Source organism: Branchiostoma lanceolatum, chromosome 12 (genome assembly GCF_035083965.1).
Source record: "Branchiostoma lanceolatum isolate klBraLanc5 chromosome 12, klBraLanc5.hap2, whole genome shotgun sequence".
Taxonomy (NCBI): Eukaryota; Metazoa; Chordata; class Leptocardii; order Amphioxiformes; family Branchiostomatidae; genus Branchiostoma; species Branchiostoma lanceolatum.
Genome location: NC_089733.1, coordinates 14,539,963 through 14,567,797, shown reverse-complemented (window position 1 = coordinate 14,567,797; position 27,835 = coordinate 14,539,963). Strand labels below are relative to the sequence as shown.

The 27,835-nt window shown below is 43.5% G+C and overlaps 3 protein-coding genes across 3 annotated transcripts; all 3 read left to right on the top strand.

The window, feature by feature from the left end:
• The first annotated feature begins 541 nt into the window (after positions 1 to 541).
• LOC136445774 (uncharacterized) lies at positions 542 to 7,585 on the top strand. The gene is made up of 7 exons (XM_066443913.1): positions 542 to 734; positions 1,249 to 1,328; positions 1,486 to 1,647; positions 2,680 to 2,892; positions 3,218 to 3,385; positions 3,518 to 3,675; positions 3,979 to 7,585. The coding sequence occupies exons 1-7, from the start codon at positions 570 to 572 to the stop codon at positions 7,464 to 7,466; spliced, it is 4,434 nt and encodes a 1,477-aa protein (XP_066300010.1). The 5' UTR covers positions 542 to 569; the 3' UTR covers positions 7,467 to 7,585.
• Positions 7,586 to 15,668: 8,083 nt separating this feature from the next.
• LOC136446090 (amiloride-sensitive sodium channel subunit gamma-like) lies at positions 15,669 to 18,127 on the top strand. Its single transcript, XM_066444362.1, has one exon. It carries the CDS (start codon positions 15,691 to 15,693, stop codon positions 17,626 to 17,628), a length of 1,938 nt encoding a protein of 645 aa, XP_066300459.1. The 5' UTR covers positions 15,669 to 15,690; the 3' UTR covers positions 17,629 to 18,127.
• Positions 18,128 to 18,876: 749 nt separating this feature from the next.
• Positions 18,877 to 27,154, top strand: LOC136446089 (uncharacterized). Its single transcript, XM_066444361.1, has 7 exons — positions 18,877 to 18,944; positions 19,865 to 20,101; positions 20,488 to 20,567; positions 21,132 to 21,293; positions 21,698 to 21,907; positions 22,157 to 22,321; positions 22,513 to 27,154. The coding sequence occupies exons 2-7, from the start codon at positions 19,922 to 19,924 to the stop codon at positions 26,378 to 26,380; spliced, it is 4,665 nt and encodes a 1,554-aa protein (XP_066300458.1). The 5' UTR covers positions 18,877 to 18,944; positions 19,865 to 19,921; the 3' UTR covers positions 26,381 to 27,154.
• Positions 27,155 to 27,835: the final 681 nt, after the last annotated feature.

The window sequence follows — 27,835 nt, the reverse complement described above, 5'->3', positions numbered from 1 at the left end:
GATAATCTAATCTCAATCTTCACCTTAACCTCGACCTCTAAAGGGCTTTCAGAATTGGGTGTCCCTCATAATTGAGTGAGGGCATACCATGTAAATAGGTGTTCAAGACATTATTCTAAAGTATTTGCAGGTGTTGCCGATCTTTTGGTTAAGCTTCTCTTTTATCAAAAAGGATTTTGTGAGTTTACTGCCAGTCCCAGCCGTGCGTAGAGACAGTGAATGTAAGGTTATCTCCTTACTAAGCAGACTCTAAACATCCCTTGGGACTTGGTTGAGTCTGACAAGTAGGGTCTACTGACATCACAGTTTTCAGATCAGTCAGGATTGCTGCACGGGAAAAACACCCATTCGCAGTAGTTACAAGACCAGGTTTCTTTGGTGCAGCTCATCAGCGGTACGTACCAATTTTTCTTGTCTCTTAAATCAGTAAAACATGAAATATTGAAATGCCTTGAACAATACGTGAATTGTTGGTACCTTCCTTGCTATATGTGATTTCTTAGCACGAGACGTACTTTTGCCGTTATTTGACATAGCTCTGTAGGTGAAACCAACATCTCTTTAACAAGATGACAGCCGATGGCGACGAAGATCAGAGGCTTCTGCAAGTAATAGATTCAAGACTTCTTCAAGTCATCGAGGAAACGGCAGAGGATCGTGCGCGAACAATAGTTGAGAAATGTCTAAAAGACCGTGACCGAAAGATAAAGGAACAGAAGAAGAATGACATCAAGGTACGGCAACAATGTCCCCCAAGATTCGTTTTGTAGAGATATTGTGTATAGTATTATTTGATGTCCAGTGGCATTTACCCAACGTTAGCTGTTAGCACAGAACGGTGTCCTCATAGTGACCGTATCTATATCTGTAGCTGTCTAATGCTTATGTCCCAATTGGAAAACGGCGCCTTGCCGGGTCGTTAACGGGCGTGATCCCAACGTGGCCCCGTGGGACACCCTGTTGGTACCGGGCTATTTGGGGAACGTCTGAGGCCCGCGGTGACTTTAACTCGGACTAAAATTCAACCTGGGACCCTGTAACAAATACACGCCATGAGCTAATCCTGCAAACACCGAGAGGTCAAACCCCCCCCCCCCCGTACTCGGCAGTCCACCGGAACAAATTTGTGGCTTCGGGGCACGGCCGGGGCTACATCCCCGACGGGCACCGGCGCAATTCGGGCCTAAGCATAAGCTAAAGACGGTGCTTTGTTGATACTGCTTCTTACATTTTTTTTCATGACAACAGACGATGACAAAAGACTTCTGTACCACGACTACCGCTCATGGCATCAGTCGAGTGGCAGAAGCTGACACAAGAAGATCAAGGTAATCATACTTGGGTCCAAAAATAGTATCTCCAGCAACTGGATGAAATTTTGAAATCATTCCTTGTCTCTTTGTGGCTGATAAACTATTACTAGGCGAGACACTGCGACATTTTTGATATGTAAGTGCATTAACGATTTCTCCATTCAATGCACAGGATCATTTGGACAGCCATACTGGTCACCTGCATCACCCTATTCGTGTACCAGGCCGCCTTGCTGATCAAGGCGTACTTTGGGTACCCGGTTAACGTCGACATCAAGGTTGTGGACAACAAGAAACTCACCTTTCCGTCCGTCACTGTCTGCAACAACAACCGGTAACTATACTCATATATATCATTCAGACTGCAACTGCTTGCTTCAGCAGATTTAGCATTCTTTGAATTTGTAACGGCTGATAGATAACCTTACAGTGTATTTGAAAGAATAGTCCGAATATGCTAATGTAACGACTGCTTTAGTTGTCAGCTCAGGTAGGAAAGAAGTTCTGTCAGACTCACCTCTGCTTCTCCGCACAGGTCAGACACAGTCGTAGACTTTCATGTACATGTAGTACAAAAGCCGCCATACTCTAGTTGTTGTGGAATGTCCTGAAATATATTCCTTGTCCCTAAATCCACCGAAGTTAGCCCTTGTTGTAAAAACCGGTTTCGTCCCCTAATTGACTGGCCTTATATCTTGGAGTAATCTTGCAGTTTCCTTCCAAGCCTAAATACTTGGAAATTATTTTCCATGCCCTAGTCCCTCTTCTGTACTGGTAGAAATAATTTCGAGACATATATTTATCTTCGAATTTCCTGGAAACTCTCTCCATGCATTGACGTCATTCTCCCACTGTTCCTTGTCTGTGACTGACCAGGCTCCTGGCCGTCTCGTGCATTCCAACAACCCATCGTCTTCCCTTGGGTCGTGGGATTAGATTTTGGCGGGAAAACTTGCCTTGATACTCTAAAGGCGGTAAATTCAAACTGCATTTAGACTAACTTTGAAACGTGAAATCATATCTAAGTTTGGAAAATCGTGCTTGTTAGCTTAAAAGTTCACACTTCTTACTGACACAAGGATTAATGGCACTGATATTTTAACATGACTCACGTCCCAACAGAATCACAAAACCAATTGTTGTAATTGAACTGACTTAGCTGAATAGACTTAGGGTCTCCCGTGTCGTCCGACACATTAGGCAGTTAAATTTGTTCAGCTGACTCAGCCAGTTGCCATTCTAGACCTCTAAAAGACCCCTAACAATTAACAACTGGAATAGAAGTTCTCTATTACACACACAATGTACCAATATTGTATGCACATCAATTCAATAATCTCTTTTGATTGTAAATCTCCCTTGCTAGACTGCGAAAATCCATGCTGAGAGGCTCCCGGCATGGCGCTCTACTTGAGCTGGATGAGCGAACGGAAAGTGACGCGAAGGCTTACTTAAAGCTCAAGCACGATAACGAGACAGGCGAACCGGGGGATGAACCACCTCAATACGGCGTGATGCCGTATGACATGCAGGTCATCTATCTCACCGACGAAAACGTAGATGCTGCGAGGGAATGTGGGTAAGCCTGCAGTCTGTTGTATTGGGAAATTGCAAACCTATACGCCAAGTCTCCAAAAGTATGTGGTTCATCATTCTCAACAGACATTGTATGCTTTTCAGATATTGAAAAAGATGTTTCCTCTTTTAAGCCAAATGACGATAGAGATTTGACACATATCGAACTCAAGCAACCGCTGGACAGTTTTTAAAAAAAATTGTGCAAAATCAGAAAATACATTGTTTTTTACATCTTTCAGCTAAAACAAAGAATACAAACTGTGTTCACATGCGAATCATACCCACAATGATAATTACATTGCATTTCTTTTCTTTTTTCATTTCAGGCGCGCATCTAAACAACTGTGCACCTTGGCCCAGCTTCTGAGAGAGCCAAGTAATTACGAGTATTCCGATTGGGGCTTCTTCAGCCAAGAGGGGTGGGCAGCAATGCTCTTCCGTCAATGCAACACGGCTGAACAAGAAGATACTTGTGACTTGTGCTATAATGACAGGTACGAACTATCAACAGTTTGTCATTCCTTGAATGACTGTCAAAAGATTGATGTCAAGTTTCGATTTTACAGTGATTTTGGAATTCATTTTAGATTTAATAGATCCTAACGTATTTGGTGTCTCATTTGCAGGATTCTTCTGAGACGTATAGAAGACATCAGTGTCAACATTATCTCAACATTCTGCTGCCCTCCTGACAGTTACGTCAAACTGACCAATGAAACGTTTGAAACCCGAACCGAGGCTACTAATTCAAGCGCATGCGCGAACTTGGTTGGCGATCTGCAAGGTGAGCCGTGCACCGCTAGTCAGCTCATAGCAGCCTTCAAAGATGGCAGACGTTTTGATGACTGGGGATGGTTTAATACGAGAGAAAACGTTCAGATGATGTTAACTAAGGATGGCTGTTCAAACAGCACCGCATCATCATGCTACCGCGGGGTACTCCCAACAAACAAAACGACTCAAAGAGCCGGTTTGTTTTGTTGCTCTCCCCAAATGTGCGTTCAGTCCGGATGCACGGCCAAAGTTCCTGGATGCAGCAATCCGCTTGGAATGGAAAGCGGGAAAATTTACGACTATCAAATTACAGCGTCTTCATTTGTCGGCGGTCACCCGCCCGAGTACGGGCGCTTGAACTCCAAGACCCCGTGGCAATTTGATCCCAACTCTGATGAGAATCCACGTTTCGAGGTCAATTTTGAGAAATCGGTCATCTTGACAGGATTGATAATTCAAGGAAACGTTGAAACTTATGGTATACAGCACAGCATGACGTCATCTGATTGGTCAAACTATGTAGATGAGTATGGTGAAGCCGTCCTTTTCTGCGGCCACGTCAACGGCAATGGCTACAACTTCCAGCATCTCTCACATCCTGTCTTAACCCGACACGTCGCAATTTTGCCTCGTTTCCTTGGATGGGAAAACAAAATCCTACGCGTTGAGTTTCTTGGTTGTGACGAGGATGACTGCAGCTTTGCTAATGCCCCAACCCCGATGATAAACATGATACACCCCAGGTCCATCAGCTGCAGCCGCAAAGACTGTGTGTCCAACGTCACCACATACCGCGGGACCGTACGGTCTTCTGGTAACGCCATCTGCCAAGACTGGACCTGCCCGAACCGTTACTTCGACTTTTGCCTGGAGGAAAACTTCTGCCGGTTTACACCAGATGGAGACAGCACAGATCTAGTCTGTCATTCTGTATCAGGTTCCGGACTAGCTAATCTGACTTCTGATCCCTGTCAGTCCATCCCAAAATGCTCCATCAGCGAGAACGAAGACGAACCAGTTTTCCCCTCACGCCAAAGATTTTACCAGCAAACTTACGCCGCCCAGTATTGTGAAGAACGTGGGAAACAACTGTGTTCTCTAGAACAGCTAGTATTGTTAGACATCTTTCAAGACGTCAAGGCAACTGGCTGGGGCTGGATTAGTGACCACGGTATGGAAGCCATGTTTGAGGAAGACTGCACAAATTCGACTTCTGAGTTTTGTTTTAAAAACATGTATCGATATCGAGTGTCACGCGCCGTAAGCAATGTAGCTTACTGCTGTGACGACTCCCTGTTTAAACTAACAGAGAAAACGTACCACAACCACAGCAGTGCCGAGAAGGGCTGCCGTGACCAGGGAATGCAACTTTGCCTACCTTCACAGCTGTTGACTATCCATGGTGCCTCCATCAGGCGCGACAGTTACCCAGAACACCTTGCGTGGATCAACATGGCCGACAAAGTCGCGTTTCTTAATGAAACTTGCGGATGCAATGTTGGCGATAACTGCTTAGGTGATAAAATTCCTCTATTCAAAACTGATCCGTCAAAAGCCTACCAAGCAATGTGTTGTGAAGAGAGTTTCTTTTTAAGTGAGGACACGTTTTCGAACCAGTCGACGGCCTTAAAACTGTGCGACATGGCAGCAAAGAAGACATGTTCGCGCCTCCAACTCAATGACTTGTATTACGATGGAGTTAGGAACGAAGAGTTTTCATGGTTTGTCGATCCGCACGGTGTGGCTAGTCTTCAAGCTAATTGCAACACATCGGATCATAACTGTACAGATGGTGTAACTTACAAAGATATCATTGCATCCAATGAGACGTCCTTTCCTGTCTACTGTTGTAAGCCTCAGTCAGACACAACGTCGTCAAATCGATCCATGCCACAGAAAGCTGATGTGACAAATCATTTCATTGGCTGCAACAACCCACTGGGCATGGAGAGTGGCGTTATTTTACGAGATCAAATCAATGCTTCCTCCTTCCTTGACCAAAAACATACACCAAACCATGCACGGCTCAACAGTGGGTCTTCCTGGAAAATGGAGGGAAAGGACACCATGCCGTACATACAGGTGGACTTACTAGACATACATGTGCTTGCCGGGGTGATTACACAAGGGGACGGAAAGGACGGTGGCTACGTCACATCCTTTTCATTGTCCTTTAGCATGGACGGAAATCAGTGGCTGTCATACAAACACGATGACACAACTCAGTTGCCGTTAGTGTTTGTCGGAAACAAAGATGGTGAAACCCCGAATCACGTGTACCTGTCTCGCGCAGTCGAAACTCGGTACGTACGACTGCATCCAGTGTCATGGAAACGGTCAGGTGGCCTACGCCTCGAAATAGTCGGATGTAGATCCTTTAGTTGTTCAATTCCAGCAAACACACTTGGCAAGAACGTATATTTCTACCATCACCATCAGGTAAAGTGCGCGGAACCCGAGTGTATTGTGGGTCGAGGCCTGAACTACAGAGGCAAGCAGAACGTCACCAGGAGCGGTCGGCCATGTCAGAAATGGAATTCCCATGATCCTCAGCATCATTGTACCACACCCTCCCTGTACCCGGATGCAGATCTCTCTGAAAACTACTGTCGTAACGTACAGGATCATTCGTCCAAAGCACCGTGGTGCTTCACAGGAGAGCAGGACTGGGAATACTGCCATGTCGAACGTTGTGAAGTCGGCTGTGTGGACTTGAAGCTAAACTCTGTTGATGGAGAGAACGACTGGGCTGGATTCCTTCTCAGTTCTAACACAGACGACTACACAGACATCACAGACTTCTCAATGGCAACACGAGAGGAGATTGCTGAGATGGGTCATCAAAAGGAAGACCTCATTCTGCAATGCACCTTCGACAAAGAACGGTGCTCATTGGACGATTTCAAAGTGACACAAAACGCCAAATATGGTAACTGTTATACCTTCAATCACGGCGAAGACGGCGTAGTTCGAAACACGACCAAGGTGGGAGCAGAGTACGGTTTAAAACTCACACTGTCAATCGAGGCTAACGAATACGTGGGGCTCTTCGGTCAGGATCCCGGAGCAAAGGTCACCATCCATAGTGTCGGTTCGACGCCGTTTCCCGAAGGCAACGCTCTCAATACCAAACCCGGAGAGAGCACTTTCGTTGGGTTGAAACGCAGTTCTGTCAAACGTCAACCGCATCCTTACGGAGACTGCACTTCATATCAGGAAAGAGATGTGTTGTATGGTGGAAGGTACACGTACGAAACTTGTCAACATTCATGTCTGCAGGCAGCCTTACTGGACGAGTGTGGCTGTTCTGACGAGCTGATCGCCATCAATAGTACCTTGTGCAGTGTGTTGAACAAGACACAAGAGTGCTGTCGTCAAGAAGTCCGAAAACGTCACGAGGACGGCAACCTACCATGCGACTGTCGCCAATCCTGTAATGAGGATTCCTACGCACTTTGGCTGTCGTCTTCCCTATGGCCGTCTGACAGTTACGTCTGGTACGTCTTGGAGAACATCCACACCAGAAGCCAGGCTCGGAATCTGCCACTCGACCCAGGTGAAGTGCGCCAAAATCTCGCGAGAGTGCACGTGTACTTCCGAGACTTGAACTACGAACTGATCACTGAAAATCCAACATATACCGAGGAAACTTTACTGAGCGGCCTCGGCGGATTGTTAGGGCTGTATGTAGGTCTATCTGTCATTACTGTCTTTGAGTTTATCAATTTGGTCGTTGATGTAGTGAAGGTTGCTTGTAACAAAGAAAAGAAACAAAGAAACAACTTAGACGCTACCAACTAGCTACAAGTTAGGGTAAGTCTTAAGGAAAACAGTCAGGTATGTTTAGGTGATGTCCTTACTTATGATGTCTTCATGGAAATGCAATGTACAAGCTGGGGTCATCAGTTGTGTTCAAAGCGATAAGTCTAGGTCGGTATGCTAAACAAAGTAGTACACGGTGATATGGCTATAGCATATGGATGTATTGGCGTACACGTACACTGATTTCTGTGACACTTTGAAAAACATTAGCATTCTGAAGTCACATGATAGATTTGCAGACGTCGTGTATGTCAGTTGAAGTCGCATGTATCATTACCGTGAGTGGAATGTACAATCACTGTGAGAGGAATGAAATACACAGTGATGATTAGAAAAACCTTCTTCTATCCTGAATTATCTACAATGTTCGACATTCTAAAAGAACGTCCCCAGCCCAGCAAAACGTAGAAATAGAAGTATAAGACGATGTGTCATAATTCAAAATCAACTGCAGTCGAAATATGCGTCTCTGTAATAAGATTAAACGAAAGTACATAAAGACCTTAAGTAGCCCAGCTATCTATCATCTTTACGGTCTGCTTCATAAAGTATTTAGAAGCAGTTGCAGTCCAAGCAGTAAAATCCTTGCTAACCTTTGAAGACATGTCAAATGATTTTCCACACTTTTATTTTCAGGAACGTGTTAACGTGTTTCCATTACTTAAGATACAATCTTACTGTTCTAGAGTATTAACGTGCACACTATTAGATAGATTGTCTCCTGTTATACATATATTAGATTAGTTCCTTAGACATGTTATATATTAGAAATAGGTCAATTTTCCTGTTGCCATACATCGTACCTGTTGCAATTGCCGCGCAATTAAGTTCTTCTGAAGTTATCAAGAGTATGGTGTATCATAATACAAAGTGAATAGGAGTAAACATTCCCTGTAAATATTCTAGGTAGCTATTACAACATGACAGCGTGGACAACTTAAAGCTATAACCATATCACCTTATAGCGTAAAGCACTCGGTCCGTGGTTGATAATCTAATCTCAACCTCAGCCTTGGCTTTAAGCGTTAATAGGACCATTCGATCTGAACCAAATGGCCACACAAGACACTACCTGTTGATTTCTCCGTTGTTCTTCCCACACATATATAGGCTGTCACCTTGGGGAGGGGGGGCTTTTTCATGACGTATTTCCGGTTTACGTGACACAGTGATTCCGATGTGATGACGCTATGCCTTTCCCACCCGGACAATTTACATAAAGAAATCCCACAGGTTGGTCACAAAAGGAACAAGCCAAGCGATCGAGGCGAGGGTTAACAGCTTCGTCCTTCAAGGTAAGAAATTACTTCGAACCTTTAATGACGATTAAACGCAGTTCATGCACGATGTTGGATTTCATACCCATGCATCATTTAGACACAAACAAATGTGCTTATATTACTTCTTTTGGATTCAGATTGTATGGCCGTAAGACAGACAGTGAGAGTATGGTTTTCAATTAGATCCATGTAACGACATAGATTCAACGCCTTTTGAGGACTATAGATGGTTGTTTCAGCAGATGAAATTCTATCATTCCGGTCACCTAATCTAGCTACAATACCGTTCCAGAAATGATTCTTTTAGCAACATATTATTAAGACAACTGTCAGATGAACAGTTCATAAGCCGATTAACCCTCTGGTAATAAGCTTTAATACGCTTGTTTCGCACCATCCCGTCTTTGAACATTGATGAGAATATTTGGTGATAGGAGATACAAGGATTAAGTGTCATGGGTGACCTAAATTAATTATTCATATCCACAACATATCTGAAACGTATATTACTAACAACCTCGAAAAGAATTCGACAAATACCTCAATTATCACTTCAATGGACGATTGGGATTCTTTTCGTCAAAAGCGCTAGCGGCATATGCATCTAAATCAGAGATCTCTGGGTCACCAAATAGACAATACCTGTCCGGCAACATTCTAAACCTTAAGTGAAGCAGCCTAAATGAAATCTAGGGCATTTTTGCCTTCTCCGGTGCAGTCCTATTATGCCGTCCAAACATGTGTTTAAGCTGTATAAGCATTCATTTCAAGAGTTTGTAGATTAGAAGGACAAGCGTGTTTTTAACGTTACTTCGGAATAGTTGACGTCCTTGCGGTTCTTTGGTAATTTGTACTTCATCCACGTGTGTATCGCTAGGAAACGATCTATTGTTCAGTCCGGAAAAAACCTTGTTCATTGACAGGTTTGTTTGAGGGTGGTTGTGGTGCAGGTTCCTTTTATCAAATTTAACGGAAAGTTGGTTTTGAGAAGGATGCTTAGCTTTGGGGACAACAATGCTAAACTGAAGAGTGTAGGCCTCTATTCTAAAGAACATAAACGTAGAAACCCGACGTGTAACAAAGCACAAAGTCATTCAGTACTAGAAACACACGCTTAGAGCTTCACTAGTACTTGTATCCACTTTTTCAGCTACAAGTATTACCTACATACATAAGAAGCCTTCAATTGCTTTCCTACTCGAAGCAGGGACCCATTACTCCTTTCTTGGAAACCAAATTAATGGCTTAAGTCAGAATCAAAACTGTTGTTTTTGATGAATGTGTTTTAAATGCTTTCCTCTGGGACACGTGACCAGTAAAACGACCTTAGTGTATGGTCAGATTGACAACCCTAGTGACCTAGTACTTTATAATAACATTATGGCAGCGGATAATTTGATTACGAGACGACAGCTAACCCCTAATCTGTCACGAACAGACATATTCATGCCATTATGATGAAGAAGGCAGTTAGGTGACAGACGCTTTACCGAAACCTCATCGTCGGACAGTTGCCATCTCCACCGTACAATCAGTTGGACCACGCCCTGCTACTACAGTATAGAGGTACATGATGTATATTGCCTTTCTATTCAAGGAACGCATGTGATATTCAATTATCTATAGAAATACGCTTTGTGGATTTACTAAACTGAATGTCTTTCAGTCCTAAGTCCGAATTGTATATTGAGCCCAAAGTACACCTGAGCAAGAAATTATCTATACAATCACAAACAGCATTGTCTTGCTTCCCTACGCCTGTATGAAAACCCGGCACTGCAGTCTTGCCCTAGATGGTCTGAAAATTCTGATCGTTTCCCAAACCATATGCAGTTGCTTGAGTAACTGTTCTTTAGAGTGGAAATATTATTTAGGGGGTAACATTGTGCTATTGGGACGGGATGTACAATGTACATGGGAAGGTGATCAGGGGGGAAGTGAGATCTTTGGTAGATGCATGTCACAAGGGACCTGCAGTGGGCAACAGGAATGGCCGGTTAAGAGGTGTTGGACTATAATTGTATTCTACCAAGTGACCGGCGTGCATATAAATTCGATATTGCACTGAGGTTGCCAATGCGCTGGTTTCTTACGTGTTGTTTTTTTGTTACATAAAAGGATAAAAGCTCGATAAGACTTCTTAATTTCTAAGCATGGAAACAAAATCTTTCTCCTGTATATATTCTATCTAAACTTTTCTTCTGTTTAGAAGGACCCCTTGCCCCAAAGAAAACATAATTGACTGGTAATGATGGATTTCAGACCTACTAAATGCAACACAGACTTCGTTGCTATGCTTAATCGTAATGCAATTGGGGCCCGTGACACTTTGGTCCCTTGACTTAATACTTAATGGACTTAATGGACTTACTGCAAATCACTGCAAAATCAATAATACCTACAAGTTCTACATGTATACGTCTAAATGAATAAGGAGGCCAAATACGAATCAAGATATCCCATTATGAGACTTCCACTGATGGAAATTATCATCATTGATGATATTTGATAGGGTTTTAATCGATGTCAAGTACAGTCAAGAGTCATATGATGTATGAGACGTGTTCACAATAAAGTATATTTTGATAGCTCTGCTTAATGCTGATTAGGTACAATTACGGATAATTGCGCAACGTTACAAGACAAAATGTGGCATGCTTATAGTATGGGACTTGGTACAAAGAGACCGGGCTTGGGCTACCATCCATTGAAATGTGAATAAGGCAGTCAAATCTGAACCTTCAGCAGCTGTCTGCTACATTGATATGGACACGTTCTGCATTATTGAATTAATAAACATTTGCCACATACAGGAGACCCTGACATCTCCTTGGCAAGATGACAACCACCAATGACGTAGATCAGAAGCTTCTCCAAGATATAGAATCGAGACTACTGAAAGCTATGGAGGAAACGGCAGAGGAACGTGCGAGGAAGATAGTCGAGAAATGTCTTCAAGAACGCGACGAGAAGCTAAAGGAACAAAGGAAAAAAGACATCAAGGTATGACATAAGCTTTTTTTTAAATATCATACTTCATATTTGATGTTGCGTTGTTCTTCTAAACGCATTAGGAACGTCTGGCTGTACCTTTCATTTTGTTCCCATGTCAACAGACGATGACAAAGGAATTCTGTAGCACCACTACCGCTCATGGTGTCAGCCGAGTGGCAGAAGCGGAAACAACAAGATCAAGGTAATCAATCACACATTCATTCAGGAGTTTTTTTTTTATATCGCTAACGTCAATGTACTCTACTTGGTACAAATTTTGGTTAAATTAAGTACGCATGTACACGAACTATGGCTAACAATTACAACAATCCACCCTACACCACCCAAGAACTGCAACCACAGAATGCTCATAGAGCTACTGCAGTATCTGCCATGTTACATATTCATTTTTGCTCTCCAATCGGTACACAGGATCATTTGGACCGCCATACTGGTCACCTGCATCACCCTGTTCATCTACCAGGCCGCCATCTTGATCAAAGCGTACTTTGAGTACCCGGTTAACGTCGACATCAAGGTTGTGGACAACAAGAAACTCACCTTTCCGTCCGTTACTGTCTGCAACAACAACCGGTGAGCATATCTATAGATACAGTCAAATCTGTAGAAGTTACCATCTCTGCATGGTAAGGACCACCTGCCTATTGCGGCCACCTTTTGGTTGTCGATCCATGATCAGTTTTCTCATCGATCCAAACATTAACAATTCTATCAACTGTGACCAGCCGTCTAAGTGTAATCATTTTCTTCCTAAGAGAGGTCACTATACACAAGTTTGACTGTACATCTTAGGCTTAGGTCGGCACATTCAAGCTTTTCATTTTCTAAAAGGAAAAGGAAAAATCCTTGGCGAACTTTGTAGTAAACGCGTCACGATTTCAGATTGAGAAAATCCATGCTGAGCGGCTCCCGACATGCCTCTTTGCTGGAGCTGGATGAGCGAACTGAACGTGACGTATCGGACTACTTGCGGCAAGTAGACGAGGACGAGGAGAAGATTCCACCTATTGAACCTGGTTTCATATCTGCTCCGGAGGTAGAGATCGTCTATCTTCCGAATGAAAACACTGATGCTGGGACAGAGTGTAGGTAGGTACTGTGTGTTTAGTCAAACTTCGAACCTATTAAGCACACTGGTATTTGATGTCGGAATATGTGAGGCCATTCATTATTCATTTCAGACACACGGCGCATAAAAACACACACTAGACATTCATCAAAGAATCGATATCGATGACATCGATGTCAAATTTGTATTTCTTACCTTTTCCAGTTCCAGCAGCAGTTTTTACAATATCTGTAAAGACGTTTTCCTCGGCAGTGAAAAAGAAAGGGCGCCGTAACACATGTGCTTTCACCCCCCGTATATGACTATTTGAAACAATGCCTATACTTGGTGTTTTTTTTTATTCATAGACGCAAATCGAGACAACTATGCACCTTGGCTCAGCTCCTGAGAGAACCTAAAGTTGATTACATACAGTCTGAATGGAGCTATTTCAGCCGAGATGGGTGGGCAGCAAAGCTCTTCTATCAATGCAACGCGGACGGACAAGAAGATACTTGTGACTTGTGCTATAACGACAGGTACGAACTATCAAATTATAAACAGTTTCTCGTTCCTTGAAACACTGCCAATAGATTGACAGCAAGTTTCGATTTTACAGCAATTTTGGAATTCATTCAGAATTATTTACGCAAGAAATCCACGGGCAAACGGTTTGGCTAATTTCTACCTTCTAGAAATGTCTATGGACCCCCTCCCAGCAACTGTCTGACCAGTCTAAAAGCTGCTATAAGCAATAAAATTCACTTTTTTGCTATTATGACCAGTACACATTTTTCATTAATTTCTTTCTTGGTGTCTTATTTGCAGGATTCTTCTGAGGCGTATAGAAGACATCGGCGCTAAGATTACCTCAACGTTTTGCTGTCCTCCTGACAGTTACATCACGCTGACCAATCAAACGTTTGAAACTCATACCGTGGCTATGAATTCAAACGCATGCGCGAACTTAGTTGGCGATCTGCAAGGTGAGCCTTGCACTGCTAGTCAGCTCATTGCAGCCTACAAAGATGGCAGACGTTTTGACGACTGGGGATGGTTTAAACCGAGAGAAAATGTTCAGATGATGTTGAAGGATGGCTGTTCAAACAGCACCGCATCAACATGCTACCGCGGAATACTTCCAACCAACAAAACTCCTCAAAAAGCAGGTTTGCTTTGCTGCTCTCCCCAAATGTGCGCTCAGTCCGGATGCACGGCCAAAGTTCCCGGATGCAGCAATCCACTTGGAATGGAAAGCGGGAAAATTTACGACCATCAAATTACAGCGTCGTCATTTCTCGACGGTCACCCGCCCGAGTACGGGCGCTTGAACTCAAAGACCCCGTGGAAATTTGGTCCATACGCTGATGAAAATCCGCGTTTCAAGGTCGATTTTGGCAGAATGGTCATCTTGACTGGGTTGATAATTCAAGGAGACGTTCACACGTATAATATGCAGTATAGCATGACGTCATCTGATTGGTCTGACTATGTAGATGAGTATGGTGAAGCCGTCCTTTTCTGCGGCCACGTCAACGGCAATGGCTACAACTTCCAGCATCTCTCACATCCTATCTTAACCCGACACGTCGCAATTTTGCCTCGTTTCCTTGGAAGGGAAAACAAAAACCTACGAGTTGAGTTTCTGGGATGTAAGGAGAATGACTGCATCTTTGCTCATGCTCCACCCCCGATGATAAACATGATAGATCCCAGCTCCATCAGCTGCGGCAGCAAAGACTGTGTGACCAACGTCACCACATACCGCGGGACCGTGCGGTCTTCTGGTAACGCCACCTGCCAAGACTGGACCTGCCCGAACCGTTATTTCGACTTTTGCCTGGAGGAAAACTTCTGCCGGTTTGCCCCAGATGGAGACAGCGAAGATCTAGTCTGCCCTTCTGCTCCCAATTCCCGACAACCGAACCTAACTTCTGCTCCCTGTCAGTCCATCCCAAAATGCTCCATCAGCGAAAATGATGATGAACCAGTATTCCCCACACGCCAAAGATTTTACCAGCAAACTTACGCCGTCCAGTATTGTGAAGAACGTGGGAAACAACTGTGTTCTCTAGAGCAGCTGGTATTGTTAGACATCTTTCGGGACGTCAAGGCGACTGGCTGGGGCTGGATTAGCGACCACGGTATGGAAGGCATATTTGAGAAAGACTGCACAAATTCGGCTTCTGAGTTTTGTTTCAAAAACATGTATCGATATCGAGTGTCGCGAGCCGTAAGCAATGTAGCTTATTGCTGTGACGACTCACTGTTTAAACTAACAGAGAAAACGTACCACAACCACAGCAGTGCTGAGAAGGGCTGCCGTGACCAGGGAATGCAACTTTGTCTACCTTCACAGCTAGTGACCATCCATGGTGCTTCCATCAGGCGCGACAGTTACCCAGAACACCTTGCGTGGATCAACATGGCCGACAACGTTGCATTACTAAATGAAACCTGTGGGTGCAATGTTGGCGAAAGCTGCTTGAGTAACAAAATTCCGTTATTCCAAACTCGTCAATTGGAAGCTTACAAAGCACTGTGCTGTGAAGAGACTTTCTTCCTTAGCGAAAACATCTTTTCTGAGCAGATGGAGGCCTTTGCAGTGTGCGACAATGCAAAAAAGCAGACCTGTTCGCGCATTCAACTCAATGACTTGTATAACGACGGGGTTCGGAACGGAGGGTTTTCATGGTTTTTCGAGCCGCACGGTGTGGCTAGCCTTCAAGCTAATTGTAACACAACTGATCAGGATTGTAAAGATGGCGTCACTTACAAAGATATCACTGCATCTAATTACACATCATTTCCTGTCTATTGTTGTAGGCCACAGTCAGACACAACGGCGTCAAATCAATCCATGCCACAGAAAGCTGATGTGACAAATCATTTCATTGGCTGCAACAACCCGCTGGGCATGGAGAGTGGCGTTATTTTACGAGATCAAATCAATGCTTCCTCCTTCCTTGACCAAAAACATACACCAAACCATGCACGGCTCAACAGTGGGTCTTCCTGGAAGATGGAGGAAAAGGACACCATGCCGTACATACAGGTGGACTTACTAGACTCACATGTGCTAGCCGGGGTGATTACACAAGGGGACGGAAGGGATGGTGGCTACGTCACATCCTTTTCATTGTCTTTTAGCATGGACGGAAATCAGTGGCTGTCATACAAACACGATGACACAACTCAGTTGCCGTTAGTGTTTGTCGGAAACAAAGATGGCGACACCCCGAATCACGTGTACTTGTCTCGCGCAGTCGAAACACGATACGTACGACTTCATCCAATGTCATGGAAACGATCAGGTGGCCTACGCCTCGAAATAGTCGGATGTAGATCCTTTAGCTGCTCGATTCCAGGAAATACACTTGGCAAGAACGTTCAATTTCATCGCCACCATCAGGTGCTGTGCACGGAACCCGAGTGTATTGTGGGGCGAGGCCTGAACTACAGAGGCAAACAGAATGTCACCAGGAGCGGTCGGCCATGTCAGAAATGGAACTCCCATGATCCTCAGCATCATTGTACCACACCCTCACTGTACCCGGATGCAGATCTCTCTGAAAACTACTGTCGTAACATACAGGACCATTCGTCCAAAGCACCGTGGTGCTTCACAGGAGAGCAGGACTGGGAATACTGCCATGTAGAACGTTGTGAAGTCGGCTGTGTGGACTTGAAGCTAAACTCTGTTGATGGAGAGAACGACTGGGCTGGATTCCTTCTTAGTTCTAACACAGACGACTATACAGACATCACAGACTTTTCAATGGCTACGAGAGAGGAGATTGCTGAGATGGGTCACCAAAAGGAAGACCTCATTCTGCAATGCACCTTCGATAAAGAACGGTGCTCATTGGACGATTTCAAAGTGACACAAAACGCCAAATATGGTAACTGTTTTACCTTCAATCACGGCGAAGACGGCGTAGTTCGAAACACGACCAAGGTGGGAGCGGAGTACGGTTTAAAACTCACACTGTCAATCGAGGCTAATGAATACGTGGGGCTCTTCGGTCAGGATCCCGGAGCAAAGGTCACCATCCATAGTGTCGGTTCGACGCCGTTTCCCGAAGGCAACGCCCTCAATACCAAACCCGGGGAGAGCACTTTCGTCGGCTTGAAACGCAGTTCTGTCAAACGACAGCCACATCCTTACGGAGACTGCACTTCATATCAGGAAAGAGATGTGTTGTACGGTGGAAGGTACACGTACGAAACTTGTCAACATTCATGTCTGCAGGCAGCCTTACTGGACGAGTGTGGCTGTTCTGACGAGCTGATCGCCATCAATAGTACCTTGTGCAGTGTGTTGAATAAGACACAAGAGTGCTGTCGTCAAGAAGTCCGAAAACGCCACGAGGACGGCAACCTACCATGCGACTGTCGCCAATCCTGTAATGAGGATTCCTACGCACTTTGGCTGTCATCTTCCCTATGGCCGTCTGCCAGTTACGTCTGGTACGTCTTGGAGAACATCCACACCAGAAGCCAGGCTCGGAATCTGCCACTCGATCCAGGCGAATTGCGGAAAAATCTCGCGAGAGTCCACGTGTACTTTCGTGACTTGAACTACGAACTGATCACTGAAAATCCGACATATACCGAGGAAGCTTTGCTCAGCGGCCTCGGTGGATTGTTAGGGCTGTATGTAGGTCTATCTGTAATCACGGTCTTTGAGTTTATCAATTTGGTCGTTGATGTAGTAAAGGTTGCCTGTAACAAAGAAAGGAAATTTAAGGGCAACATGGAACCACCTGTCATAATGACGGGCGAATGTGTATCATGAGGAAGTGAATTAGGTGCAACTACAGACGTTACAATGCGGATTGTGACGACATTGTGGGAGTCTATCTGTTATTATGGAGTTTATCACTTTTGGTCGTTGATGCATTGAGGGTTGCTTGCAAGAAAAAAAGGGAAGATCACATCACATTTAAACGCTTACCATGTGAACTACCTGCTATCAAGAAGGAATTGTATCATTTGCAGGTGAATCTAAAATATCAACAATCTTACAGTAGATGCTACAAACTAGCTACAAGTTAAGGAATGCGCTAATTTAAGTATCCACACAGATTAATGTAATGCTGTATGACCAACACCAATATTGAAACGTAAAGATTGAATTTCTTAGTTATATTCTAAACGATATTTGCATGCACAATACTATGTACAGATGCACGGCAAAAACTATCTGAAGACTGACACTGCACGAAGCTACTGACATAGTACCTAGTATGCTTAAGAAAACATTTAAGTATTAAATCCGAATGCGAAGATCGTCATGATTATGAGTTGTCATCTTTAGATAAGAAAAATGAATAGGGTATTTTAGTCGGGTAATTGTATCATAAGGCAACATTGTAGCATAAGATAACGTTGCAACATAAGTTTTTTTTGTAATGTCATCATGCAGAATATAATGCATGGTCGTAAGCCTTCAAAATTCCAATTAATGGCATGCCAAAATACTTAATAGAATATGTAATAGCAATCCCACTTAATCTAGCTGCATTCTGATAATAAGATTAAATGCAAATGTCAGGAGGAAGTGTATTCCAAGCAGTCCAAATTGCTCCGAATAGTGATAGGAAGTGACTCGCATGAATCGCTATTAAGCAATTGCACTGCTGACAGATACTGAAAAGATCAGTTTATATCAACTCCCTGGAGGAGGATTTGGACATGATGATTTAATTGGTATCTCCGCCCTGCTGCCTGGTCTAAAAGCGCTTAAGTGCTTAAAAGGCACAAATCCTTTTAGATATCCTCTCATAATTGATCAAGGAGCACATGATGTAGGTATCTGGACTGTTTGCAGCGATTTATTCCCATCAGTACAAGTTAGTATTTTGATTATCCTGGGGAACGCAACACCGTCTTTATCTATTCTGTCATCTTAGACATACTTAAGATACTTTGTAGATTTTTTACCAGTTCCGGCCCTGTGAAGAGTTAGTAAGCTTTGAAACATCCCGGGTGAGAAAAACATTTTAAATCGGATTTTATTGCAGTTGTAGGTCACAGATCAGTAGGCGCTGTTACGGGACGGTCAACAAGTCTCTTCGTCGGACTGTTTTTGCCATTGGCCCAGCATAAGAGGTACGTACCTATTTTACATATTTCTACACGCTTCACTAAAACGTTAGTTGTCGAGCTGTCAAACGATGTTTCTGGTTAACAGCGTACATTGTTTTCAATCTACGTTTGCTAGATATTTTTGCTGCTGTCTTTTTACGAATAGATAATCTTAAAGCTAGATAAATTTGATGGCAACGTCGAGTGATAGTAACGCACCTAGCAACCTTAAAAGTTGGGACTGACGTGTTAAGACTTTAAACTTGTATATCAACTTGGATTAAGCACACTATCTACTCAGATACTATGGGTAATGATGTGCTCATGTTCCTTCTACTGTGTATAATACGATGCATATACACTTCTCATGAGAGATACGCTGAGAAAACGTCCTATGATTTCTGGGAATGACCCATCTGCGACCGTAATGAACTGACGTCCCATAAAGGCAGACAGCGGAAGTGATCCCGACATAGAGAATTAACACTAAACATGTATATGTCCATATTTGGTTTGGCAGGGAAGAAGTCAGGAAGTTGACTAAGATATAGCCACAAATGACTAACCAGTGTTGAATTAAAAACTGTAAAATCTCTAAAATTCGTCATGTAAATGGTCACACGTGAGATAATTAAAATACCGGTAGCTAACAGAATAGACAATATTTTCCCATACATATTTTCAGAGTAATAAGCGAATCACCCACAGAGAAAGAGAGAGTGAGAGCTAGAGAGACTGCTTGAAAAGTAGAATATAATACGACATGGCATGAACGATATGACCCGATATAGTAAGTAGGAAATCCTATTATCGCTTATTATCCTCCTCGTAAGGGAGGGTCCTTTTGCAATATTAATGGTATCTAATGCTCTGCTGATTGATTTATTGCTATAACCTGGTAATCGCTTATAGCTTTCATTTTATGACCCTTTCAAGTGCGCAAGGCCCTCGAGACGCGAGAATCTGAAGGATTAAGCAAAGCAGACGCGAACATTCTGAAGATGGCAGACATCGAAGCAAAAGAGCAGGAGTCGACCCTGATCAACAAAAAGGAGGATTTAGACGTGCGCATCCTGAAGCTGATTGACATCCGCGCCAAACAGCATGCCGCGAAAGAGGTTGCGGTTTGTTTGGCAGCTCATGAGAAGATGATGAAGGAACGTGCCAAGACTGACATCAAGGTGATCTTCATAGCATCAATGTATCTCAACTTTGACATACGTTCAGGGGCTTTTAATGACGGGAATACCTATGGGCAGATGAAAGGTATACAATGCTTATAGAGCGTGACCTTTGATGCACGATGGTTCAAATATTACATGTGCTAGGTACTAGATTCATATGGTGATGCTCAAATCAAAGGCGTGTGTAACCGCTGCAATGCGCTTGCAAAGCTGTGTGGCCCTAGGGCTACGGAAATGGAGATTAGCGCCGTCCTTCACACCATGATTTTGTGGGATGGACTAGTACTTGAAAAGAGTAAGTTCATTTCGAACATTTGATACTTTCTGTGCTAACGATGGAAGGCATTGACAGCTAAAGAGCACTGGATTGTTAAATGTTTCAGGCGATGACAAAGCAGTTTTGTTCAACCACGACAGCTCATGGTGTGAGTAGAGTCGTGGATGCAGACAGCAAGACTGCCAGGTTGGTTTCTTTATTTCGTCAAAACTACGTGCTAGCAAATGATAACATCGCGCAGTGTACTGTGCTGTTTCGTTGGTTTTGTAGCATAGCTTAGTATGATAAAGACTAGGAAAATTAATGTTATGTTTCCAATTAGTAACACAGTCTAGAAAAATAGGATCGATAGGTAGCGATCTTCTTCTTTGAATTTCACCAGAAGGGATCCAACAAATACATTAAACAATGTAAAACTGACATGTATCAGGACACTGGTATTTTCATTTTCAACATTACACAGATTGTCAGCATAAAGAGTATCTAGGTTTGGTATACATCTATTGCAATAGAAATGAGAACATGTTTGAAAACGTTTTTATCACTCAGATGTGAGATCGAGGCTTCTTTGACTCCAAAAGAGCTAGGGTCGGCGGAGTAACCGGAAACACAAAATTTTTTTCTAGTCCTAAGTCTAAATTATGTATAACTCATGGTGTTCTAAGAAAACAAATGCCTTTGTCCTTTTTGTCCCAATTGTAAACAAATGTGCACACTAACCTCTATAGTGGTGACGTTGTCCCCTTTCAGGTTCCTTTGGATCATGATTCTGCTGACCTGCCTCGGACTGTTCCTGTACCAGGCCGGTGTCCTGATCAGGTTGTACTTTGACTACCCCGTCGTCGTGGAGATCAAGGTGGTGGAGAACAGCAAGCTCACATTTCCTTCCGTGACTGTCTGCAACAACAACAGGTAAGAAATAAGATGTCACACTCAGTCGCTTGATAGTCTTTGTTTTCCTATGATTTGAAGTAGATTAGATACGTTTCGTTTTTAAAATTGACATTCAAGAAAATAATATCTTAATCAACTGTCTGCAACAACAATAGGCCAGTGATGACATGATATGACATGTCTACCGAGTTGTTCATTCTCCCCTAGCCATGTAATGAATCTTAAACACTATTGCCTTTTTTGGCCATAGTTGTATAAATCTGATAAATTGCAATGAAACAATTCCCCTGCAGTGCAATAAAACTTATGAATCACAAACTTAAAGTTACCATATTATGGAGTACAATTGATGCTGGTATTCTCAGACTTTGACACTGTGTCTTGGTGTTCTTTATCTCCATGTGACCATCTTGTTGAACAAGGCTCCGGGCAACCAAAGTGCCAGGAACCCGCCATGGACTCCTGTTAACCCTGAACCAACGGACGTCAGTTGGAGTGCAACACTTCATACCAAGTCCTATCCATCCGTTTAGACCAGACTTTTCCACTGGTGGAGGAGTTATACATACTATATCCAATGTTCTCATCATGAATTCACCACGCGACCATGACCATGCCAGTTCAATTTGCAGGTAAGATGCAGTAAAATAATCCTTTTTGCATATTCAGCTGTAGTTGATTTTAAGTCGAAGTGAATGTTCAAGTATGGGGCAATTTTAAAGCCTTAAAATGTTATGATCCTTAAGGTCTTGATCAATTAGGATACCAAAAATTAATCACCGGATTGTGATGATTCAGTGTCTATTGAGACATACAGCTTTATCAGGAACGAAGCATGAAAACGCCCGAAACAACTTCACATTTTACTTTGTGTTCCACAGGGAGGATTCCATGCAGTTATGCACAACTTCTCAGCTCAAGAAAAACGCCAAGAGTAGCCATTATGGAGTTAACGACTGGGGATATTTCAGTGACAAGACTTTGGCCGTCCAGACAGGCCACTGCAGTGAGGACAGCGAGACGTGCACGGATTGCATTGCTGGGAGGTTTGTGGTGAATCATATCTTCTCCCATTAACTGTGACCTATTTTCATGGAATGTTCTCATCTACATAATACTTCTACTGTCAATATTAACGATCTATATATTACATGGGTTTTTGACAGATTCACTGTACATGTTGTGGTCATCTTTGAAGCTTGATGTTTAAAAAAAAACAATTGTTATCACCTCGCAGGTTTCCAGTGAAGCCCGCTGATCAGGTCGATGTGTCCGCTGGTCTCTGCTGTCCAACCACTGTTGCCATGTCAACCATCTACATTAAACACAGTGGCGACAACGTCACATCAATCGACACGCCAAGCAGTTCTACCCGGATACCAATGAAGCAGGTCCTCCAAGACCAGTGTAATACCGTGCTGCCTTTTCCGGGAGGAATGCCCTGTACCGCCTCCCAACTTCTTCAGCTGTTCAATGAAGGTGTCCGTTTTGACGAATGGGGATGGTTTTCCTCTCCCTTGCAACCCAATACACAGATCAGACTGAACGGGTCTTGTCAAGGTGATTCGTGCTACAAGACCACACTCCCAGTCACCACGACGATGCAGGATGCTGCTGTGTTCTGCTGCTCTCCCGAGGTGTGCGTCCAGTCAGACTGCACCGCTAGAGTCTCCGGTTGCAGCAACCCACTAGGCATGGAAAGTGGAAAGATATGGGACCGACAAATCCGGGCTTCGTCAAGTTTCAATGACAAACAGGCACACCACGGTCGACTAAATGCTCTATCCTTCTGGCAGCCAGACGACCCCAACCCACGGTTTGAAGTAGACTTTGAATCGTTCATCATTCTGACAGGTGTCATCATTCAGCTGGACTCACACGGCTCGGGAATGGAGGGGTACATGCTGGAGTACGGATGGGACGGACTGGCATGGACGCGATACGTGGACGAATACGGAGGGGACGTTCACTTCTGCGGGACCCTCGACGACGATTATTACAACATACAGCACCTTCCAAAGGCCATCGCAGCCCGCCACATTGCCATCCTACCCCTATTTATGTCACTTACTCGTATCTACAATAAGTTCCATTTTCGCGTCGAATTCCTTGGTTGCGACATAAGCAAATGCAATCTTGATCTGAGCGCTGGAAATTTGTTTGATGTTGATGATCTTCAGTGTAGTGGCACAGAATGTTACTCAAATGCTACAGCGTATCGTGGAAGGCTAAATTCGTCATCCAATGGAACTTGTGGAAATTGGAGCTGCCCACAAAGCTACAGAGGAAATTGCCTGCAAGAGAACTTTTGCCGTACGTCCCCGGATTCGGAAGGGACACAGTTAGTTTGTCCTGCGCATGTCCCAAACGGGGCCGGTAACAATGCACTAACTATTCCATGTGTCGACATATCACGATGCCCAATCAACGAAGGCGCAGACCAAAGCACATTCCCCACCAGTAGAACCTTCTATCAACATTTCTTTGCCAATCAGTACTGCAACGAGAGAGGAAAGGACCTGTGTACAACGGACGACATTAGCTTGATGAAGTTAGATGATCAGTTCTCGTCTAATCGTGGGTGGTTCGCCGAACAGGACAAGCAAATGAGCATTACCGCAGGACGAGTCGTCTTTGAGAACAGAGTTCAGGCGGGTAAGGGGGCCTACTGTTGTGACAAACTATTCAGGTTTACCAGCAAAAGTTTTAACAGTCATCAAATTGCATCAGAAGCCTGTGGTCAACTCAGCATGCAATTATGTACAATCGGGCAACTTGAAGCAGCGCATAAGGTCGGCATTCGTCGAAGCGAGTATCCCGAGGACCTAGCATGGTTTTCGGACCCAGACAAAGTTGCCTTACTGAATGATACTTGCGGATGCTCAGTTGGAGACATGTGCCACAAGAGGATTGTACCTTTCCATGGTCCAAGTCATCAGAAATCCTACAAGGCACTGTGTTGTCAACAAACCCTTGTGACGACAGACCAGAAGTATGACACTATTGAGGCTGCTCGAGATGCATGTCTGTCTCATGGGATGACTCTTTGCTCTCGGCATCAAATGCAGGACGTTTTTCTGGGGAATATAGTCAACCAAGAACCTGGGTGGACTGAGGAGATAGAAGCTCAAATTGCCTCTACACGGCAGGCACCTCGCGTAGCCTACTGCTGCATTCTAGAGGCACAAGAAGACAGTGCACCCCAAGAGATGCTTTACAGATCCGGAGACGTGAACATGTTCAGAGGATGCAACAACCCACTTGGAATGGAAGCTGGGACGATAGCGTCTGACCAGATTACAGCCAATGCAGTGTTGTCAATGTCCGGCGTCATAAATAACGCTCCTTACCACGCTCGTCTGAACGGCAAGTCCTCCTGGAAGATGGAATCACTGGACGGTAACGGTTGGATTCTAATCGATCTGGGCCAGCAAAAACTGGTATCAGGTATTGTGACGCAAGGTCAGGGTGACAACTATATTACATCCTTTACTTTGTACTTCAGCTCACGTGGCTTTGACTGGAGACCATATGAGGGTGACTCTGGAGAAGTAAAGTTCATGGGAAATGTGGATGGCGAAACACCTAATCACGTGTATCTCTTTCGTGCGGTTGCAGCGCGGTACGTCCGCTTACACCCCAAAACGTGGAACAACGACCCCAACCTCCGCCTTGAGATCATTGGTTGTAAACGCGACAATTGCGAAATCCTGTCGAATGTCGGGGCAGATTCATTCCCTGCGTCTGCTATCAAGTGTTGGGAGAAGGAATGTATTGTCGGAACAGGGCTGAACTACAGAGGTTTCCAAAATGTTACAAACAGCGGACGGAAGTGTCAAAAATGGGACTCTCATGATCCACATGTCCACTGCGCGACACCGTCAAACTTTCCCAATGCCGGGTTGGTCGAAAACTACTGCAGAAATATACCAGGTTCTCTGGCAAAAGTCCCATGGTGCTTCACTGAAGATCCCAATCATCCAAAGGAGTTTTGTTCCGTAGAAATGTGTGATGTTGGTTGCATTGACTCCGGACTAGCAACTGTAGCAAACGACAACGACTGGTTGGGTTTTATACAAAATTCACAAACCGACGACTTCTCTGACATCACTGACATTTCAACGACATCAAAACACGAAGTAGAGAACTTGGGTCACCAAAAGAAGGACTTTATTCTACAATGCACATATGACAAGAAAAAGTGCTCGCTGGATGACTTCAAAGTTTCTCAAAACTCTAAATACGGGAACTGTTTCACCTTCAATCATGATCAAGACAATGTTCTGGAAACGACAAAGGTCGGCGCTGGTTACGGTTTAAAACTCACGCTTAATATAGAAATTAACGAGTATATTGGCATCTTCGGACAGGATCCCGGAGTAAAGGTAACCGTCCATACTCCTGGATCAACACCTCTGCCTGAGGTTGATGCTCTTAGCGCTGAACCCGGAAAGAGCACGTTCATCGGACTGAAACGCAGAGTGGTCAACCGACAGCCTCATCCTTACGGCAACTGTTCCTTGTCGACAAAATCCAACTCACTGTACGGTGGAATATACACTTATGAGACATGTAAGCGGTCTTGTCTCCAGAAAGCTCTGATCGAAGAATGTGGATGTTCAGATGAACTCTTAGCCATTAATTCAACCATCTGTAGTACCCTGAATGAAACTCAGGAATGCTGTCGACAGAGGGTACGTAAAGAACATGAAAACAACAAGCTGGCTTGCCCTTGTTTCCAACCCTGCCATGAGGAGTCGCACGATGTGTGGGTATCTTCTTCATCGTGGCCGTCTGAGGCGTATTCGGCGTACGTGCTCGAGAAGATTCACACTCGGAGCAGATCCAAGAATCTACCAACTAATCTAGACTCCATTCGAAAGAATCTCGTTCGTCTAAATTTGTACTATCAGAACTTGAACTACCAGGAAATTATGGATGTACCGAGCTTTACCGAAGAAGCACTGTTCAGTAGCCTTGGTGGGCTGCTAGGACTCTATATAGGTCTGTCTGTTATCACAGTGTTCGAGTTTTGCAATCTTATCGTAGATATGGTGAAGGTGTTCTTAAAGTTCCGCAGGGCAAAGGACAAGTTTGTTGAGTAGCACTTACTACTAGTTTTGTGTTGAGATATATGTTTTGTGTGTGCTGACCTAGCTTGAGTGTGCTCCAACTGTCCCTTTCTAGCCAGTCTGTATTGCCGGTTGTGATGCTTCGCTAGTTGACTGGTTTAGCCGAGTTTACCTAAATCTTCAAAAAGGAAGACAACGGTCAAATTACAGTATCCTATATATATATATATATATATATATATATATATATATATATATATATATAGACATATGTAATAGATACATATATAATGCGCTAGATTCATGAAAGCACCCAATTGCTTGCACAGAAGGCTTAAGATACACAGAAAATGGCTAAACTAACATGTCTCAATATAACATAAAAGAATTGCAAAGGGTAGCATACAAGTAATATGTTACTGATCCAAAAGCATCGTACTAATGCAACGTATATAGACAATTAAGAAGTAGTAACGCAGAACAACACAGCCGCTATATGTATGTTAAGTATGGCTACAAGGTTTTATGACATGGTACCTTTCTACATGTTTGATAATGACTATGTCTACAAAATGTATTAACATATTATATATCATCTTGTGAGAAGGAAACATTAAGGCGTCTGTGAGGGAATGCCCGTCAGATGATAAAAAGTAGAAATGTACAGTCGTTCCATTACGTAGTTTAGTCTTGGGTCCCTCTGTAGGTTTTTGAAATGATTACGTACTTTGACAAAGGCAACTTATTTACAAGAACTCCAGAAAACCGTCAAAGTCTTGGGCAAAATATATGTATAACACTGCTACAGTTATAACAAAAAGAATAACGAAAACACCCTTGAGAGGTCTCTTTCTGAACATGCCTTTCATTTTCGGTCATAAAAAGTTTCAATTTCAATCCTCGTCACAAACTGGAATTGCAAAGAAGGCAAGTTAACCACTGCATCTGTGAATCCCATAAGTTACCTGAAGTGGTTGAGATTTTGACTGAAAAGGCAATTTTGTTTGTCTATGAGATATATTGTAAGGAAGTACATTTCGTAAGATGACGTCTTTTATCTATTAACACTGACGTTAAAAAGATTAACCCATCGCTTTTTTGCTGCATAATTGAGTGGCCTTCCATCAAGAAGAGGGTAAATTTTTGCTCCATGAGTATTTTAGTATTGATGATAAAAAGAAGTGTGAGCAACAATGGTTTCAATAATTCCTCCAGGCTATCCTTTATACGTATCTACATACAAGAAAGAGTAAGGACGAACGAAAATCATTAGTACCTCTTACAATTCATACAGATGCCCATTTCACGTTTTGCACGATACTCGAGTTGCACTCTTTGTGAGCCCTTCTCAAATATTAATACACTAATGGGTTGGTAATAGGTCGGAATGGGTATAACGATATTATCCAACTGATGATAGTGCCCTCCGTCTATAGGGTGCAATGATGATGAACTTAAAGAGGATCAATACATTTATGTAGCTATTTG